Genomic DNA, 18935 nt, shown 5'->3' with positions numbered 1-18935 from the left:
AAGATGACTAAAATCAAGAAATTTGATTCAGCATTGCACTCAGTGGCTCAGCCAGAAAACAATATAACTCAATGGCTTTCAGCCCTGAATACAAGCCACAGTCCCATTCATATCATATTTTACAGGCATCCAATGGTCTCCTCCTTCCACCTGTTCCTCAGGATGCTCAGAGTGCTATCTTGATGTACCTACTCTGTGAGCTCCTCAGCAGTAACTTCATTGTCTGTATGGTCACCGTCATCCTCTTCCTGTCAGCTGACTTCTGGACTGTTAAGGTAGGCCCTAAACAGTAATACTGTAGAACAAAACAGCAATAGAATAGTAATAGAATACTAATAGAATAGAATAGTAATATAACTCCAATAGAACCACAATAGAAGACCAATAAAATATCAATATAACATGTGTAAATATTGTCAACCCTCTGTCTCTTTTGTTTAACTAAGTAGCCTAATGATGTATTGACTCCTCTACCATATTTCAGAACATCACTGGGTGGTTGATGGTGGGCCTGAGGTGGTGGAACAAGGTGGATGGATGATAGAAAAAACCACTGGGTTGTTTGAGTCCAGAAAGGTAGGTCACACACATCCCAATCTTTTCGGGGCAGATAGTAACTAACTGCCCTCCACTGAATTACCTTCTTCTGTAGTGGTAAAACCTAGTTCCATAGAACCTGTATCAACTCTAGATTGTGATGTCATAACAAAGCCTATTACTGTATATACATGTGGTCTCTCCCAATCTTGAGGTGTACTTTCTTTGGATACACTCAAAGCATTATAACCCTCAATCCTAGAATTTAACCAGCACTTTGTATTGACAAACACTTACTTGGTCAACAAGCTAGTTGTCATCCACAGATGTGAGAATGTCCTCTCTTTCCTATCAGCCTTGGGGGAATTCGAAGCAGCTGGTGTCAGATCCAAGTCGAGGATCTTCTGGTTGGGCCTGGTCATGTGTCCAGTCATCTGGGTCTACTTTGTCTTCAGAACAATCTTCTCCTTCAAGATCAAATGGCTGGTTAGTCAAATCTAGTCCATTATATTTTAAAGTGAATATCACATGGGTGTCAACACAGCTGAGTTAAGTGTTAGTTCTTAGCTTTGCCAGTGCTCTCTCAATTTGTGGAGATTGCTTCATTGTCAGACATACTGTGTAAGGCATCACTGCTCACATTACTCATCAGCACCATCGTCTCTTTCAAAATGAAGTGGGCTAGTTATTTTTTAGCCTTGTTGTATGTGTCGAACTGCTTTCCTTTATCTTGGCCAGGTCGCAGTTGCAAATGAGAACTTGTTCTCAACTAGCTTACCTGGTTATATAAAGGTGAAATAAAATAAATAAATAAATAAAAGTCCTGATTCTCCATCCATTTCCAGAAGTGTGCACTTGAAGGCTCCCTGACATACTTCGGAAGACGGATGGAGAATTGGGATACAACGTGTCGGCCTTACTGAAATGGACAAGAACTGTCTGTATTTATTTAAATCAGGATTTTGTGTGCGTATCTAATGTTGTGTTTTTGTTTTGTGTGTTTTCTCTCTGACAGGCAATGACTAAACAAGAAGAGTCATAGAGAAGGGTGACTGCTCTCAGATTTTAACTTATGTTTGCATTATTTTGAATGCTACAGCATACCTAGAGTTTTACTAGAATCTAATGCAAAATAGAAACATTTTGTGACATTGCTTACCTCTGAAGAGTTTTCACATTATGATACCATTTAAAGAGAGAAAAATGATAATTTCTAGATAAGCCTGTGCTTTTCCACTGTAGCTATACTGACTCAAAGCATTATCTGTTTCATGTGTTGTTTTACATATTATCCCTTTATACAATACAGTGAAATGTTGTTTCTGACTTGTATTATACAAAAATGTTGCCTGTATAAAACTGATGGTTGTAAAGACATATAGAAGATCAAGTTCATGTGTAAATAGTATATTTATGTATAAAAAAAAATGAGGCATATTTTTGCGGAAATACATTTATAACATTTCCAAAATGAGCTGTGTGTTTGAGTTTTTCTGGATTTACTGCATGAAGTGCATTACTAAACTTTTAGGAATCTAAAATCTTTCATTTTAATTTGATGTGTGGGGTCAAAGAGTACACACAGGAACCCTTTGTTTTTACACTGATGCTACTCGATGTTTATTATATATGCATAGTCACTTTACCCCTACCTACAAATACAAATGACCTCGACTAACTTGTGCCCCGAACATTGACTCGGTACAGGTACCCCCTGTATTATTGTTATTTTATTGTGTTACTTATTTTTTTATTTTTTTATTTTTTTTTATTTAGTAAATATTTTCTCGACTCTTTTTTCTTAACTGCATTGTTAGTTAAGGGCTTGTGAGTAAACATTTCATGGGTAAAGTTTACACCTGTTGTATTCGGCACATGTGAAGAAAAAATGATTTAATTACACCCCTCTGTTTCATAGTTTTACTCATGGGAACTTGATGGGAAGGTATTTTCATTCAATTAAATGATGTGGCATAATTGAATCAGTATTTTAAAGTAACTCATAAGCCTTCTTACATCAGTGGTGCGTTGGTCATGTTATATTCAGTGCGCAATAAATGTTAGGATCGACAGCGTCACCTTGTGGAACATTATTGCAACGTTTTCTGTCACAACAAAGATGGCCACTGTTCATGACTGATGTGGAGAAGACGGATACGGAAGCGAACTCGTTTGGATTGCCCCGCCCCAGCTGATGAGAATCTGGGGGTCATTGTTATTATTTTGTTGAATAGCTTTTGCTATTATATTTTCAATATTGGTGGCCTTTCTTCTGTATCTACGTTTGCCAAAAACACCCAGGATGATTCCGACCGAGGATGCGTCCGCGAGGAAGAGAGAGATAGAGGAGAAACTAAAACAGGTCGGTTTCAGGAAATGGGAAGGGAAGGAAATGGGAGAAATCTCTAACTAGCTAACGTTAGATAGCTAGCATTATTTACTAGCAAAGCGACATTTGACTTTGGCTACTACATGTTGTCCTCTCTATACATGTTATAAGTGTAATTTGTTCAAATGAGTTTACAAGTGTACACTGCACAGTCATACCCGACTTGACCTGTCGTAACACAGCCACACTGAGGCGTTTTTCTTTGATCAGCGTTCTCAGACCTTTAACGTTACACTAGGAATGGTTGATAAGCAGATGTTCCAACAGAACCAAGCTAGGCTGTATTGTAGACATCCCTGTCACTATCCTGCATCTCGTGCCGCTGTTGTCATAATTCGTTCATTCCCTCTATGAGTAACAGGAACAGGAAACCCTGTCCTTCATCCGAGAGAATATGGAGAAGAGTGATCAGCTGACTAAAGGGATGGTATGTTGCAGGTTGACACTCTTTTCCCACTCAATACAAAAGTAAATGGTTCCTTTCCAGACAACTATTTTTTGACATTCTCATAATCTGTACTGTACACTTGAAACCTGGGCCTAATAATTCCACATAAACTGTTATTTTACTGCTGACTCGTTCTGCAACCCACCACTGCTCCCATGCAGGTGTCCATCTTGTCATCGTTTGAGAGTCGTCTGATGCAGCTGGAGAACTCCATCATCCCAGTACACAAGCAGACAGAGAACCTACAGAGGCTTCAGGAGAATGTGGATAAGACCCTGTCCTGCATGGACCATGTCATCAGTTATTACCATGTAGCCAAGGACACCGACAAGATCATCAGAGAGGGGTGAGAGTCAGACAGGGCAGACAGACAGAGAGAGAGACTGGCATCTATTTAGATAGACAGCTGCACGCTGTTAAATGAAATGAAAATAAATAAAATGTTCACGCAGTTTTATTGAGTGTAACATTTTGACCCAAAAGTCGGCGTAAGGCTATTTTTGCATTATCACGCTCTACTTAACTATTATCCTGTCATCCTTGGATTTAATCTTCCATGATATGACAGTCATCATATTTTATTCAGCACTGTCCTATTGCTTCCTGTGTTGGAGTAGAGAGTACTGTAAGCAGTGCTGTTTACTACTGCTGTTAACTACTAGCTTTTAACTACTAGCGAACAGTCCAGGCAAAATATCTTAGCTGATACCTGGTGCTATGTTTCTATGTTCCAGGCCAACGGGTAGACTAGATGAGTACCTGGCCTGCATTGCCAAGATCCAGAAAGCTGTTGAGTACTTTCAGGACAACAACCCAGATAGCCCTGAGCTCAATACAGTGGTACAGTACTCAAATATCGGTCTCTCTCGCTCACTCTTGTTTTCTTGCTCTCTTTCTTTCTCTCTTCATTCTCTCTTTCATTCCCCCCTCTCTCTCTCACTCCCTCTAATTTCCTTCCTCACATCCTGTTATCAATAACAATACATTCTCAACAATAAATACTTACTTCGCTGTACTTTTTGCTATCTACAGAAAGCACGATTTGAGAAGGGTAAGGAGCTCCTGGAGGCTGAGTTCCGTGGTCTGCTGACCCGCTACAGTAAGCCTGTTCCTCCCATATTGATCCTGGATGCCATCACTGTAGATGAGGAGCTGGAGGTTCAGGAGGAGGTGACTCTAGAACACCTCCCTGAGGCCGTGCTACAGGATATCATCTGTATCTCTGGCTGGCTGGTGGAGTACGGACGCAACCAGGGTAGATCACCCACACTTTATACATTGTCACTGATCTCTGTCCCCAGTCATTTCTCCTTTAGCATAGTCCCTTGGAGTATGGACTCAACCAGGGTACTTGTACTGTACATGAAATGCACTCACTCTTCCATTGATGTCCATTTCATGTTTGAAGGTGTCATCGGTTTCTTTTCAAAGGATGCTGATTCTATTTTGTAGTACATAAATCAAATCAAATGTCATTGGTCACATGGGCCGAATACAACTGGTGACCTTACAGTGAAATGCTTACTTACAAGCCCTAAACCCGTAATGCAGTTTTAAGAAAAATATTTTTAAAAAGAAAATAAATTAAAGTAACAAATAATTAAAGAGCAGCAGTAAAATAACAATAGCGAGGCTATATACAGGGGGTACCAGTACAGAGTCATGTGGGGGGGATGTAAATAGTCTGGGTAGCCATTTGATTTGATTATTCAGGAGTCTTATGGCTTTGGGGTAGGAGCTGTTTAGAAGCCTCTTGGACCTAGACTTGGTGCTCCGTTACCGCTTGCCGTGCAGTAGCAGAGAGAACAGACTATGACTAGGGTGGCTGGAGTCTGACCATTTCTAGGGCCTTCCTCTGACACCGCCTGGTATAGAGGTCCTGGGTGGCAGGAAGCTCGGTCCCAGTGATGTACTGGGCCTTATGCATGACCCTCTGTAGTGCCTTGCGGTCGGAGGCTGAGCAGTTGCCATACCAGGCAGTAATGCAACCAATCAGGATCCTCTCAATGGTGCAGCTGTAGAACCTTTTGAGTATCTGGGGACCCATGACAAATCTTTTCAGTCTCCTGAGTGGGAATAGGTTTTGTCGTGCCCTCTTCAGGACTGTCTTGGTGTGCTTGCACAATGTCAGTTTGTTGGTGATGTGGACCCCAAGGAACTTGAAACTCTCAACCTGCTCCATTACGTGTAGACTTAATACTATTATATAGATGTTATGTGGATTACGTGTTGAGGAGAGATAACAGGGAAATAGGAGATTGCAGTACAGGTCACTCAGATGAAGCCAGTGTCAATGAGGAGGATGAGGATTCAGTCAGCCAGCAGGAAGAGCAGTAGCAGGACGGTGGATAGGGTCAGATGAGATCCCTAACAGCATCAACCCATCTCACCCTCAGGAACCGTAAGTGGCAGAAACAGACTAGCTGCCCCTTCTCTCATGGTTAGTGCTATTCGGGATCCTTGGGACACCCCTACCATAAACCTAACCATACCCCTAACTTAACCCTAACCGTTTTCAACTTCAATGGGGGGAGGTCAGAGTTAGGACGTCCCAAGGATCCCGTTCAGCACACTACATGATAAGTTGAAAATCTTTTCCTTGAATTGGTGTACTCAGAACCTACCACACCCTTGTCAATTCCATAATTATGGGTTTTATGGTGGTTATCGTCCAGTTTTGACCACTTCTTCTCTACCTCTGCAGACTTCATGATTATGTTCAACAGTTGTACTCAAAACCTCCTCTTAACACAGATGTAGATTTCATAACCATATTTATGTATGATAGTTGTCCTCTCCTCTTGACCACATCTCCTCTCTGCTCTGCAGACTTTATGAACGTTTACTTCCAGATCCGCTCCAATCAGTTGGACCGCTCCATCAAGGGTTTGAAAGACCACTTCCGGAAGAGTTCTGCCTCTTCTGGCATCCTCTACTCACCAGCCGTTCAGACCAAACGCAAGGACACTCCCACTAAGAAGGCACCCAAGAGACCAGGTCAGTGCCCTGCTGCGGCCCGGTAACATTACACTCTGCTGTGCCTCCATGATGATTCAACTATAGCTATAGTGTCACTATCACACTCATCCGTATGCTAAAATCATACCCACCACAAACAGGTTCATATCTCCCACAAGTTCACCACAAACAGGAATATACACTCTGAGTGTACAAAACATTATGAACAACTGCACTTTCCATGACAGACTGACCAGGTGAATCCAGGTGAAAGCTATTGTCCCTTATTGATGTCACCTGTTAAATCCACCGTAGTAAGTGTAGATGGGGGAGGGGAGACAGGTGAAATAAGGAGTTGTAAACCTTGAGACAATTGAGACATGGAATGTGTGTGTGCCATTCAGAGGGTGAATGGGCAAGACAAAAGATTGAAGTGCCTTTTGAACAGTGTATGGAAGTAGGTTCCAGGCGTACCGGTTTGAGTGTGTCAAGAACTGCAGCATTGCTGGGTTTTTCTCTTCTTTAACAGTTTACCGTGTACATAAAGAATGGTCCACCACCCAAAGGTCATCTAGCCAACTTGACACAACTGTGGGAAGCATTGGAGTCAACATCCCTGTGGAACGCTTTTGACACATTGTAGAGTCCATGCCACAACGAATTGAGGCTCTTCTGAGGGCAAAAGAAGGTGCAACTCAATATTAGGAATGTGTTCCTAATGTTTGTACACTCAGTGTAGATATCAAAATAATCTTATCATACACTGTAATACAATTTTAGACAGTTCACACACTTAAGAATGTCCCTCTGGTCTGAACATTCTGAATCAGGTGATTGGTTGTAGTTCCCCCTCTTGCGTAATTCTATTCTGTTTCAAGTGTCCTCCAAATCACTGAGAGCATGATTCATCATTGTCGTCACGACTACCGAGCTTCTCTAGCATCATCAGCCTTATTAATGGACAACAGTGTCCCTCACCACCCCTTCTATGATTACATCCCAAATGGAACCCTATTCCCTATATAGTACACTGCTTTTGACCAGGGTCCATAGGTCCCTGGTCAAAAGTAGTGCGCTACTGTATGTAAGGAATAGGGTACCATTTGGGACGTAGACTATATGTTCCTGTGATTTTGCCTTCTCTCTCCTTGTCATGACCCCGACTAACCCCTCTGCTTTCCTCTTGTTTTATAATCCTCATGTGTATTGTGATGATGGTGATGACAGTCTACATCCCAGGTAAAGAGAAAAGCTTTAGTGTGTCTCTCTATCGTCTCGTTACCATCTCTTGCTTCTGTTAACTGGACGCCACATTTCACCACAAACGAGGGTGCCGTAGTCAGTGACCAGAACACCGTGAAGTAGAATCATGCCATCTGATGTGGAAACAGTTATGCTACCACTCCCCTATTCAGCGTGATTGATAGTTTGTTGTTATTGTCACTTAGGTTAGTTGGTCACCTCCAGTGGGGTTTCTTGATGTAGTTGGATACAGGAGGAAGAGGCAGACTTGACAGAAGCATCTTGCATGTCTTTATTTTGAACTCTCAGTTTTGTGGTTTCTTTGGTGTTTGCCAGGAGTGTTTGGGGTTTTGTCTGTATTATGACTGCTCTGCAACCAATATAAAAAGTTATAAAGTATTTTCAGGTAGTTTATAGATGGTTTATATTGACTGACCTGAAAGCTAACATTTTCTCCATCAAAATCAGCCAATTGCAGAACATGGACATATTTATACCGCTTGATTTAGAAGTAATTTAACCACATGGCCTGCAACATCCGATAACTAAATGCTCCTATGCTATAACAATGCATTTGCTACATGGCTTATATTCAATTCTATTATAATTGATTTAAAAAATTGCTCAGTAATAGCTTACGTTGCTAGAATTGAAAACATCATAGGCAAAGCATAGGTTGAGGAATGAGGATTGTTTCAGATATTTCTACGTAGATCTATTTTTGCATCATTATTTCTATTCTGTCTCCCACTTCATTGATATTACTAATAATACATCAATTGCTTACTAACACACAAACCCAAGTCGTAATCGTGTGCTGTTTTACTTGCTCTCTATTTGTTTGCATTAACTCAGGCTTTTGTATGAATCTATACGTCTATAAGATGTAAAACATATAACCATGTAACAATTTTACCTACCAATGCTACGTTAATGTTATAACAGTAGTAGTGTGAGTGAATGTCCATAATAACAATGCTGAAATGAATGTATTGTTAATTCTGATGGCTGTTTTGTTTGTGTTTGTATAATGAACCTAACCTTTCCATTTTTTTTTTGTTACCTTGCTGGTGGAGTGTGCTTCGGCGCACCCCGTCATAGTGTGTTTATCTAGCTGTGCTGTAGTTCTACCTTGTAGTTGTATTTCTGTGTTGTGTAGTAGCGGTGCTAGGCCACGGTTCCCATTGCCCCCCCATCTCTTCTCACTCATGATTGGTGGTGGTGAAGGGATGTGGTGTTGGTGTATCTTCATCACACTTCCTAGCTCTCTTCCTCTCTTCCCCCGTTCCTACTTCGTTTCTCTATCTTCTTTTCTTCTCTGTGGACCCCTGGATTGTGTCTGTGTGTCACTCTGTGGGAGCAGGGACCATTCGCAAGGCTCAGAACCTTCTCAAACAGTACTCTCAGCATGGTCTGGATGGGAAAAAGGGGGGCTCTAACCTCACTCCTTTGGAAGGTAACGCACCCTGGCTTTGTTGTCTTCTCTTCGGTGTCTTTCTCTTTCTATCACTATGCCAGTGTACTGGGGTTACTGGTCTGTTGCTCTTGTCCAGGTTAACTTGTTGTTTTTGTTAAACAACAGACACACAGGAACCTCTACAGAGTCACTGGCTGTTAGACGCTGCAAATAATTTAAAAGCTATGTTGTTTAATGAATACAAAATATAGTTGTAATTCAAATGTTTCATCTTCAGTGTAAGGTGAATGTCATAACTCCTTTTTAGCTAGCCTGAAATATACCACATTGAAATGTAGTATTTGGTAATAGAAGTTTACTTGCAACACGTGTTAGAACTGCAGCAGGTCTAAACTGGTGTGACTTCTGTCTTTCAAAGTCATGTAAATCTGGTTCCTGTAAAAGCTATAACATCCACTAACTATCTCAGACACAGGTCAAACAAACTCACAAACCCACTGGTCCCCCTGACCTCCCCCTGCCCCCCAACAAGGGTGTTCTCTGCTTTCCCCGCTGGGTGCTTGGTGGTCAGTATATGTTTCTAGGCGAGTCCCAGGCTCACCACTTGGCCTATAGGCCCCAGGAATGAGCCTGGTTCCATGACTATACCCCCCCTCCCCCCACCCATCAGGTCACGATCATGACCAGCGGGTCAAACACCAGTCAGATGCCCTGACCGACAAGCATGGGGCAGCAGCAGGTGAGTAAGGGGGAAGTTTGCTCCAAAATGTCCATATGGGGAACAAGACACCCACCAGTATTCAAGCCCGTGGGATGTGATACCAGGTTCAGCACACATCCATTGACAGCTATGGAAGCCAGTGGATATGTGCTGACAGTTAAAAAGTTAGCTATTGTTGTTTAAAAAAACCTCATCAAATAGTAGTCAGTGGTTCCTTTCAGCTTATATACTGGTCAGGTAATGTCATTATATCAATGTGAAGTAAATTCTCCCCTACTGGCGTTCTCCATTTTGCTTTTGAAATACAGTGAATATAATTTTGAACAATTACATGCCCAATATTTATCTCCCTTGGGGGAAAAAACACCATTCATGGAAGTAGCACATCATGCTGTAAATACACATATCTAAACAGTCATAATTCTCAGTCAGGATTGGATTGTTGGTATTATTGAAACCTGCCCAACTCTGGTCCACCAAGTCTCATCTCCATCCTGTCCCCTAACTGACCTCACCATGTGCCCCTCAGGGAAGGATGATGTCCTGGACATAGAGATCGACTCTTACATCCACTGCATCAGTGCCTTTGTGAAGCTGGCCCAGAGTGAATACATCCTGCTCACAGAGATCATCCCTGAACACCACCAGAAGAAGACCTTTGACTCCCTCATACAGGTCAGGCCTCAGTCAGCCAAACCACAGGCCTTTATGACTCCCTCATACAGGTCAGGCCTCAGAAAGGCAAGCCACAGGCCTTTAAGACTCCCTCATACAGGTCAGGCTTCAGACAGGCAAGCCACAGGCCTTTATGACTCCCTCATACAGGTCAGGCCTTAGACAGGCAAGCCACAGGCCTTTACGACTCCCTCATACAGGTCAGGCTTCAGACAGGCAAGCCACAGGCCTTTATGACTCCCTCATACAGGTCAGGCCTTAGACAGGCAAGCCACAGGCCTTTATGACTCCCTCATACAGGTCAGGCTTCAGACAGGCAAGCCACAGGCCTTTATGACTCCCTCATGCAGGTCAGGCCTTAGACAGGCAAGCCACAGGCCTTTATGACTCCCTCATACAGGTCAGGCTTCAGACAGGCAAGTAACAGGCCTTTATGACTCCCTCATACAGGTCAGGACTTAGACAGGCAAGTAACAGGCCTTTATGACTCCCTCATACAGGTCAGGACTTAGACAGGCAAGCCACAGGCCTTTATCGTTTCGGTTGCCTCTTTTTCATGTCAGACGAGGACAGTAATATCATACCTCACTGTATGGTCAGGTCTCAACCAAAGACAGGTGAACAATTGGCATTTCTTACCCAGAAGAAGACTAATATAACATGATCTATGGTCTCCTGAGTTTACTGTGTCTGTGCAAATAACAAGATTGTTTTCAAAGAGAATGTTGTCAAATCAAAGTTTATTGGCCTTATTCACAGGATACAGGGTGTAAATGGAATGGTGAAATACTTACTTGCAAGCTCTCCTCAACAGTACAATACACGTTATCAAAATGGTAAAGAAATAAGTAATAAAAGTAGTAAAATAGGAATGTTGACAGAGGCGTGAAGTACCGGCTCTGATATTGGCTCTCTGATATAATGTACAGTGAAGCTGACTCCTCCTGATTCTCTGTCTGATTTCTTGTGTCTTAGGAAGCCCTGGACAACCTGATGCTGGAGGGTGACAACATAGTGGCGGCAGCTCGGCGGGCCATCATGAGACACGACTACTCTGCTGTCCTCACCATCTTCCCCATCCTCAGGCACCTTAAACAGACCAAGCCAGACTTTGACTCCACGCTCCAGGTAATGTAACCTGCAGGCCTCACTTAAGCAGATGTATGAATTAACAATAAACCATCTGAAATGTAATGCCAAAGCCAGTTTTACGTTGGACAACAAAAAGCTTTTTGAATTAAATTGTATTATGATCTAATTTCCCTTTTCCCTTCATGGTATGTATCTACAGGGCACAGCTGCCAGTACCAAGAACAAGCTGCCTACCCTCATCACGTCCATGGAGACTATCGGAGCCAAAGCTCTGGAGGAGTTTGCAGACAGCATCAAGGTAAGAGCAACTAACCTCCACCGATCACTCCTTAGCTCTTTCAACCATACTATACACAGCTTGAACCCATCAACAAACTATTCCTAAACTATTTACAGTATAATATGTATGGACATTTTATTAGGACCAGCATCTCCTAGTGTTCTTGTAAGAGTGAAAAATGAAAAAATATTTTGTGTCTCTTTTCTATGACAGAATGACCCTGACAAGGAGTACAACATGCCTAAGGATGGAACTGTCCATGAGCTCACCAGCAATGTAAACCAGCACCCTCCATCTTGACATACAGTCTGGAGTTTATATAGTGGCTTATGTTGCTGTTAGCCTCTCCATGTCACATACCGTCATCCCTTACATTATTCCTCACCCTGGTGTCTCTCTCTCTTCCCCAGGCCATCCTGTTCCTTCAGCAGCTGCTGGACTTCCAAGAGACAGCCGGAGCTATGCTGGCCTCTCAAGGTAGGGAGGGCTGAGTGGACTGTCCTGTCCAGGCATCCTATTCTCTAAGGTCCACTGCTTTTGACCAGGGCCCATATGGCTCTGTTCAAACGTAGCGCACTATATAGGGAATAGGGTGCCATTTGGGACGGTCTGCTGTTAGTGTCCACTAGCTTCTGTCTGTCCATTGTTTGTCTGTTCTGAAACGGTAGTAGTAGACCATCCCATATTTGTCTGAGAAGTCCCATGTATCCACCAACTGATGTTTGTAATAGAAACTAAACATCCTCCTTATCTCCAGTTACGTCACATCAGCATTTCTCTCCTCCAGAGTTCTTTCTGGTCCTTCTTCCTCTGTCTGTGTCTATAACTTCCTCTAATGTGTTTCTGACGTGAACTCATCTCTTCTTCACCTCTTCCTCACCATCGCTGCTGCACCGCCTTTCTCTGCCTCTAGAGGGAGCCCCTAGACACTCCATATACTGTACTATGGACAGGCTGTTCCCTTTCTAGGGACTATCTGGGTGACCATTTCTAACATCAATGACCACACATATCAGCATTTGAACCCTTTGAGAGGGTTAGATATGGACCGTCATAACAAGACCAATCATACTAGCAATAAGGATGAAAAGGGGCCCCCACTGTTCGGGTTAGTCCCTCATGCCCCTCCTGCATCCCAGTACCGTGACCCTATACACTCACCCCATGCCCCTTACCCATAAACCACCATACTCTCTACCTATCGCTGTCTGGCTGTTAACAGTACTTTGCTTACTCTGCACTAACATATCTTTTCTAACCTTTTGCACTTTGCTTCTCTCATCTTTTCTGTCTCTCTCTTTTTTGCCTTGCCTCTGCCCTAAAGTACTGGGGGACACGTACAATATCCCTTTAGACCCCCGAGGTAAGCCAACACAAGACGGGTGCTTCACTACCAGAGGAGTAGGGAAGGACAGAGCCATTAATACGTTTCTGACTTTATGAATGGTCTCAGGTTTTTATCAACAAACATGTTGTTTAGGATTTAGTTAATGGATGAGTAATGTTACACAGAACCCATTAACAGAAATACATCGATAGTATGTATGGGTAGTAGTATTGCATCCTTATATGATTGTAAAGACTGTGGAACATGGATCATGATATTGGGGTGCTTACAGTATTATGGAAATTGCGTTTTTCCAGCCAGTCACACTCTCCCATATATTTTACATTTAAATTGTAATTAAGCTTTCGCCTCTAATGAATTAAGTTATTCGAACAGGAATAAAAATGACTATAATTCAAATCCCAAAAGAGATCATGGGAGATTAACTGAAAGATGATATGATATTATATCCCAGTTGAGGAATTAGCAGTGACACAGTGGATTATGTAACTCAGTGGTTATAGATATGTTAACACTGTTTTACAATCTGCAGAGACCAGTTCGTCAGCCAGCAGCTCTGAGTTCAGTAGGAGACTTCTCAGCACCTACATATGTAAGTTTAGGAAATGAAGATGTGTATGTTAAAACGTTGTTGTTATAAAGAAAATCAAGAGCTTAATTAAAGGTAGACTTGGCGTTTTAATGTTGCCACGAGCAGCACTGCTGATATTGCGATTAACGCGATGCCGTCACACAGAGTATCTGAGCATGTGCAAAGGTTCGCTTCACGCTGTTACAGGGTGGTTGCTACAGGACCAAAACAGGGGAGAAGTTTAACTTTCACCCTTCAACGCTCTTAGTTGTTGCGGAAATGAACTGCTGCTGTTTACATTGCATCTACGTCATCTCGCTGAGTCTACCTTTAAGTAAAGATACACGCTGTATGTAATCCATTTGTACAGTAGCTATATAAAGGACAGACCTTTGATTTGTTTTGGTCACATTATATAACTTTTCTCCAACACAAACGTCCCCTCAATGACAATAAAGTTGATCATATATATCTTATATAACTAGATGATTCAAATGTGCAGTTGGAACCAACCAAGCACAGTTTACAAATGTCCTTGGCTCTGATTCTGAATCTGGTTTGCTTCTCTCTCAGGTAAAGTGTTGGGGAACTTGCAGCTGAATCTTCTCAGTAAATCCAAGGTGTACGAGGACTCTGCTCTGAGTGCCATCTTCCTCCACAACAACTACAACTACATCCTCAAGTCCCTGGAGAAGTAGGCCCCGATATCCCCTTATTATCCCACCAACGTGCCTGCACGACCTCACACACAAACCATTTCCATTGATATCTTTCGAAACTTCTAGTAACCCTATTGATATCAGCTACTCAAACATATACAGTGCCTTGCGAAAGTATTCGGCCCCCTTGAACTTTGCGACCTTTTGCCACATTTCAGGCTTCAAACACAAAGATATAAAACTGTATTTTTTTGTGAAGAATCAACAACAAGTGGGACACAATCATGTAGTGGAACGACATTTATTGGATATTTCAAACTTTTTTAACAAATCAAAAACAGATGACTTCATGATTGTGTCCCACTTGTTGATTCTTCACAAAGAATACAGTTTTATATCTTTGTTTGAAGCCTGAAATGTGGCAAAAGGTCGCAAAGTTCAAGGGGGCCGAATACTTTCGCAAGGCACTGTATATATATATATAGCCTACAGTAAACACTAATCAACAAACGCATTGCCACGGCGCCAAACACCTTTTCTAATGCAGATGCTCAGGCAGAGAATTGATATACCATAAAGCAAGAATATACTTAGTCAAAGTCACGTGTTATTTTAACCATATTACCCTGTGTGTGTCCGTGTGTCGGTCCCTCCCTCAGGTCTGAGCTGATCCAGTTAGTGACAGTGACTCAGAAGAAGGCTGAGAGTTCATACAGAGAGCTGATAGAACAGCAGAAACAGATATACCAGCGCAGGTAAATACATAATGGGCTGAAGGGCATCTGGGTACACTCTCATTTAGATGTAGCTACAGCATGTTCCTGAGTCACTAGCTACTCCCTGCACTACGTAAACTATCTCCTGTGATCTTACATAACATACTATTCTGTTGTTTGTCTTGCTTTTCTTTAGCTGGTACAAGGTCACAGAGCATATTACGGACCGGAACATGCCTGCCTTCCAACCAGGAACCAAGGTGTGACTGTTTACTTGATATGCGTATGTACACTGAGTGTACAAAACATGAACAGCTGCTCTTTCCACGATAGACTGAATCCAGGTGAAAGCTATGATTGCCCTAATTGATGTCACTTGTTAAATCCACTTCGATCAGTGTAGATGAAGGGGAGGATAGAGGCTAAAGAAGGATTTATAAGCCTTAAAACAATTGAGACATGGATTGTGTATGTGTGCCAGTCAGAGGGGTATGGTAGTAGCTGCCAGGCACACCAGTTTGTTACAAGAACTGCAACTCTGCTGGGTTTTTCCACGCTCAACAGTTTCCCCATGTGTATCAAGAATGGTCCACCACCCAAAGGACATCCAGCCAACTTGACACATCTCTGGGAAGCATTAGTGTCAACATGGGCCAGCATTCCTGTGGAATGCTTTCAACACCTTGTAGAATCCATGCCCCGACGAATTGAGGCTGTTTTGAAGACAACTCAATGCAAGGAAGGATGTACACTCGGTGTGTATACAAAGCATACAGCCTTGTTTGCGATGCTTAGCTTGCTGTGCACATTTGCTATTTTATCTGTACATGTGAAGTAAATGGCCTTTCATATGTTCCCTCTAACCAGCTGAAAGACAAAGAGCGTCAGGTGATCAAAGAAAAGTTTAAGGTAAGATAACCAACAGCATACAGGTAACACAAAACACATTCAATCCCTACCAAGGATATACTGAGGATTCAAGAGTGATGAATTGGATACTTTTTAAATGTGCCAACATACCTTCAATTTAATCTCAAGCTCCATGAACGTATGGTTTAAACGTATCCTTATGGACTGATCCCTTGCTATCTGTAGGGATTCAACGACGGTCTGGAGGAGCTCTGTAAGATCCAGAAGATGTGGGCCATCCCAGACAAGGAGCAGAGAGACGCCATCCGCCACGCCCAGAGGAGAGTGGTATCCGAGGCCTACAGGGCCTTCCTACAGAGGTGAGTCTTAAGCACCACCACTACTGTGACATCTGTGTTATTCCTCCTCTCTCTCTCACATATTGTAAAGGATGGTAACCATTGTAACTTGTAGGAAATGTATTTATTTTCTGGGTTCGTCTTCTGTTAGTCAGAACCTCGCTAAAAGGGTTTCCTTTCTCTCCGCAGCTCAGTTAAGAAGGACGGCTGTAAGTTTACACAAAACATTGTTAATCATGAATGTTGAATTCCTTCACAGATACGCCAACATTTCGTTCACCAAAAATCCTGAGAAATACCACAAGTATCGTCCAGAGCAGGTGGAGGAGATGATCGAGAGGCTTTTTGATACCTCAGCCTAAGCCACGCCCATTGACCACACCCGCAAAGTAACCATACCCCCAACCCTCATAACACTCAGCTCGACCTCCTGGGTCCCCTATGACTCGAGCCTGTTCAGGAGGATGTAACGTTCACATAGAAATGCATTGTGTAGAACAGATATGATTGTCTGTCAGATAAAATAGGGAATTGTGTCATCTCTACTCATTCTATTTACATCTGCAACATTTGGAAAATTTTACTGAATAAACCCCAGAGCTCCTGCCTCCCCTGAGACACCCATTGCCCTATGGGTGTCTCATACTTTATGCTCTTTTTTTATATAGTAAAGTATTTATATGTAATTTTCTTGTTCTCCAATCAATGAGCATCTGAATCTAATAAAGCAAAGTCTGTGATTTGAGATGATGTTGTTATTGTTTTGTTGGTGGTGGGTAATGCAATTACATAACAGCACAGTAGCTACATATAATTGTCCAGTCAGTGTGTTGTGTACTAATAACTAATCTAATTGAAAAGGTATCAGATGTGAATAGAATAGAATTACCAGTTGTCACTTATTGTTGTCATTTATTCCAAATTATGGTTATTCTGGTGAAACTATTAGTTTAATCTTTGAAACCATTTGTTTCAAGATATTAGCTTAATCTAGAATATATGTTCAGATTGGATGAATACAGCAATAATGCATGACAAGGATTGCGTGGTCGGATCTGTACATTTTATAAGCTACTATTCTCCGACCACACCAAATCCTGAAATCATCAAAATGCTAATGTCGAGAGATAGCTAATGTTTGGATTGAGTCGACACATCAATTGTAGAACTTGGAGATCGATGCAATTGGAAGGTTGAGGAGTAGGATTATTGTTTGAAAGGTCAAAGCAATCGGAAGGTAGAGTAGTAGGATTATTGCTGGAAAAGTAGAAGCAGTAGGAAGGTAGAGGAGTAGGATTATTGTCTGAAAGGTAGATGCAACAGGAAGGTATAGGAGTAGGATTATTGCTGGAAACTTGGCCTTATTATTCAGCTCCTCTACATTAATACTAATACCCAGCATTGTTTGCAAGCGTTTCTATTTACGTTTCAGTCATATATCCAGAGCAACATACAATTAGTGCATTCATCTTAAAATAGCTTGGTAAGAGATCACAACACAATCGTATCAAGTACATTCTCCCCCAGCAAAGTATTTATCAGCAAAGTCAGTGCTAGTGGGAAAAGTTCTTGTTTTAATTTTTTTTATGTCAGTTCTTGAGGGGAGTTTGACAGCAGAGTAGGCAATATCAATGGTCAGTTCAAGAGGTCAAGGTCTAATAGATTCCCTAATGAACGATAGAACAGGTTGGATATACAGTGCATTCGGAAGGTATTCAGACTAGAGGTCAACCGATTAATCGGAATGGCTAATTAATTAGGGTCGATTTCAAGTTTTCATAACAATCGGTAATCAGCATTTTTGGGCACCGATTATGGCTGATTACATTGCACCCCACGAGGAGACTACGTGGCAGGCTGACTAGCTGTTATGTGAGTGCAGCAAGGAGCCAAAGTAAGGTGCTAGCTAGAATTAAAAGTATATTATAAAAAACAATCATCTTAACATAATCACTGGTTAACTACACATGGTTGATGATATTAGTAGTTTATCTAGCTTGTCCTGCGTTGCATATAATCGATGCGGTGCCTGTTAATTTATCATTGAATCACAGCCTTCTTCGCCAAATGGGTGACTTAACAAGCGCATTCGCGAAAAAAGCACTGTTGTTGCACCAATGTGTACCTAACCATAAACATCAATGCCTTTCTTAAAATCAATACACAAGTATATATTTTTAAACCTGCATATTTAGTTCATATTGCCTGCTAACATGAATTTCTTTGTCACTTCTCTTGCGTTTTGTGCAAGCAGAGTCGGGGTATATGCAGCAAATCAAATCAAATCAAATTTATTTATATAGCCCTTCGTACATCAGCTGATATCTCAAAGTGCTGTACAGAAACCCAGCCTAAAACCCCAAACAGCAAACAGCAGTTTGGGCTGCCTGGCTTGTTGCGAACTGTGTGAAGACCATTTCTTCCTAACAAAGGCCATAATTCGTTTGCCAGAATTTTACATAATTATGACATAACATTGAAGGTTGTGCAGCAATATTTAGACTTATGGATGCCACCCGTTAGATAAAATACGGAACGGTTCTGGTATTTCACTGAAAGAATAAACGTTTTGTTTTCGAAATGATAGTTTCCGAATTTGACCATATTAATGACCTAAGGCTCGTATTTCTGTGTGTTATTATATTATAATTATGTCTATGATTTGATAGAGCAG

The 18935-nt window shown here is 41.9% G+C and overlaps 1 protein-coding gene and 1 pseudogene across 11 annotated transcripts; both read left to right on the top strand.

Moving 5' to 3' along the window:
• The first annotated feature begins 3 nt into the window (after positions 1 to 3).
• LOC124038756 lies at positions 4 to 1579 on the top strand (annotated as a pseudogene).
• A 1115-nt stretch (positions 1580 to 2694) lies between these two features.
• Positions 2695 to 17006, top strand: exoc7 (exocyst complex component 7). Of its 11 annotated transcripts, none has more exons than XM_046354425.1 (21): positions 2695 to 2899; positions 3288 to 3353; positions 3536 to 3720; positions 4109 to 4214; positions 4407 to 4629; positions 6204 to 6371; positions 8938 to 9030; positions 9662 to 9730; positions 10242 to 10387; positions 11363 to 11515; positions 11679 to 11777; positions 11973 to 12035; positions 12170 to 12236; positions 13084 to 13122; positions 13640 to 13699; positions 14252 to 14372; positions 14997 to 15092; positions 15250 to 15313; positions 15921 to 15962; positions 16149 to 16282; positions 16521 to 17006. In XM_046354425.1, exons 1-21 carry the CDS (start codon positions 2840 to 2842, stop codon positions 16621 to 16623), a joined length of 2157 nt encoding a protein of 718 aa, XP_046210381.1. In that variant the 5' UTR covers positions 2695 to 2839; the 3' UTR covers positions 16624 to 17006. The 11 variants fall into 11 exon arrangements, with proteins under 11 accessions (XP_046210381.1, XP_046210379.1, XP_046210372.1 ...); XM_046354416.1 differs by lacking the exon at positions 13084 to 13122 and adding an exon at positions 7560 to 7571 and having other exon boundaries at positions 2696 to 2899; XM_046354426.1 differs by lacking the exon at positions 9662 to 9730 and having other exon boundaries at positions 2696 to 2899.
• The last annotated feature ends 1929 nt before the right edge of the window (positions 17007 to 18935 follow it).

Source organism: Oncorhynchus gorbuscha, linkage group LG06 (genome assembly GCF_021184085.1).
Source record: "Oncorhynchus gorbuscha isolate QuinsamMale2020 ecotype Even-year linkage group LG06, OgorEven_v1.0, whole genome shotgun sequence".
In the NCBI taxonomy this organism is placed as follows: domain Eukaryota; kingdom Metazoa; phylum Chordata; class Actinopteri; order Salmoniformes; family Salmonidae; genus Oncorhynchus; species Oncorhynchus gorbuscha.
The sequence above is the reverse complement of the archived record's forward strand: the minus strand, read 5'-3'. Positions and strand labels throughout refer to the sequence as shown.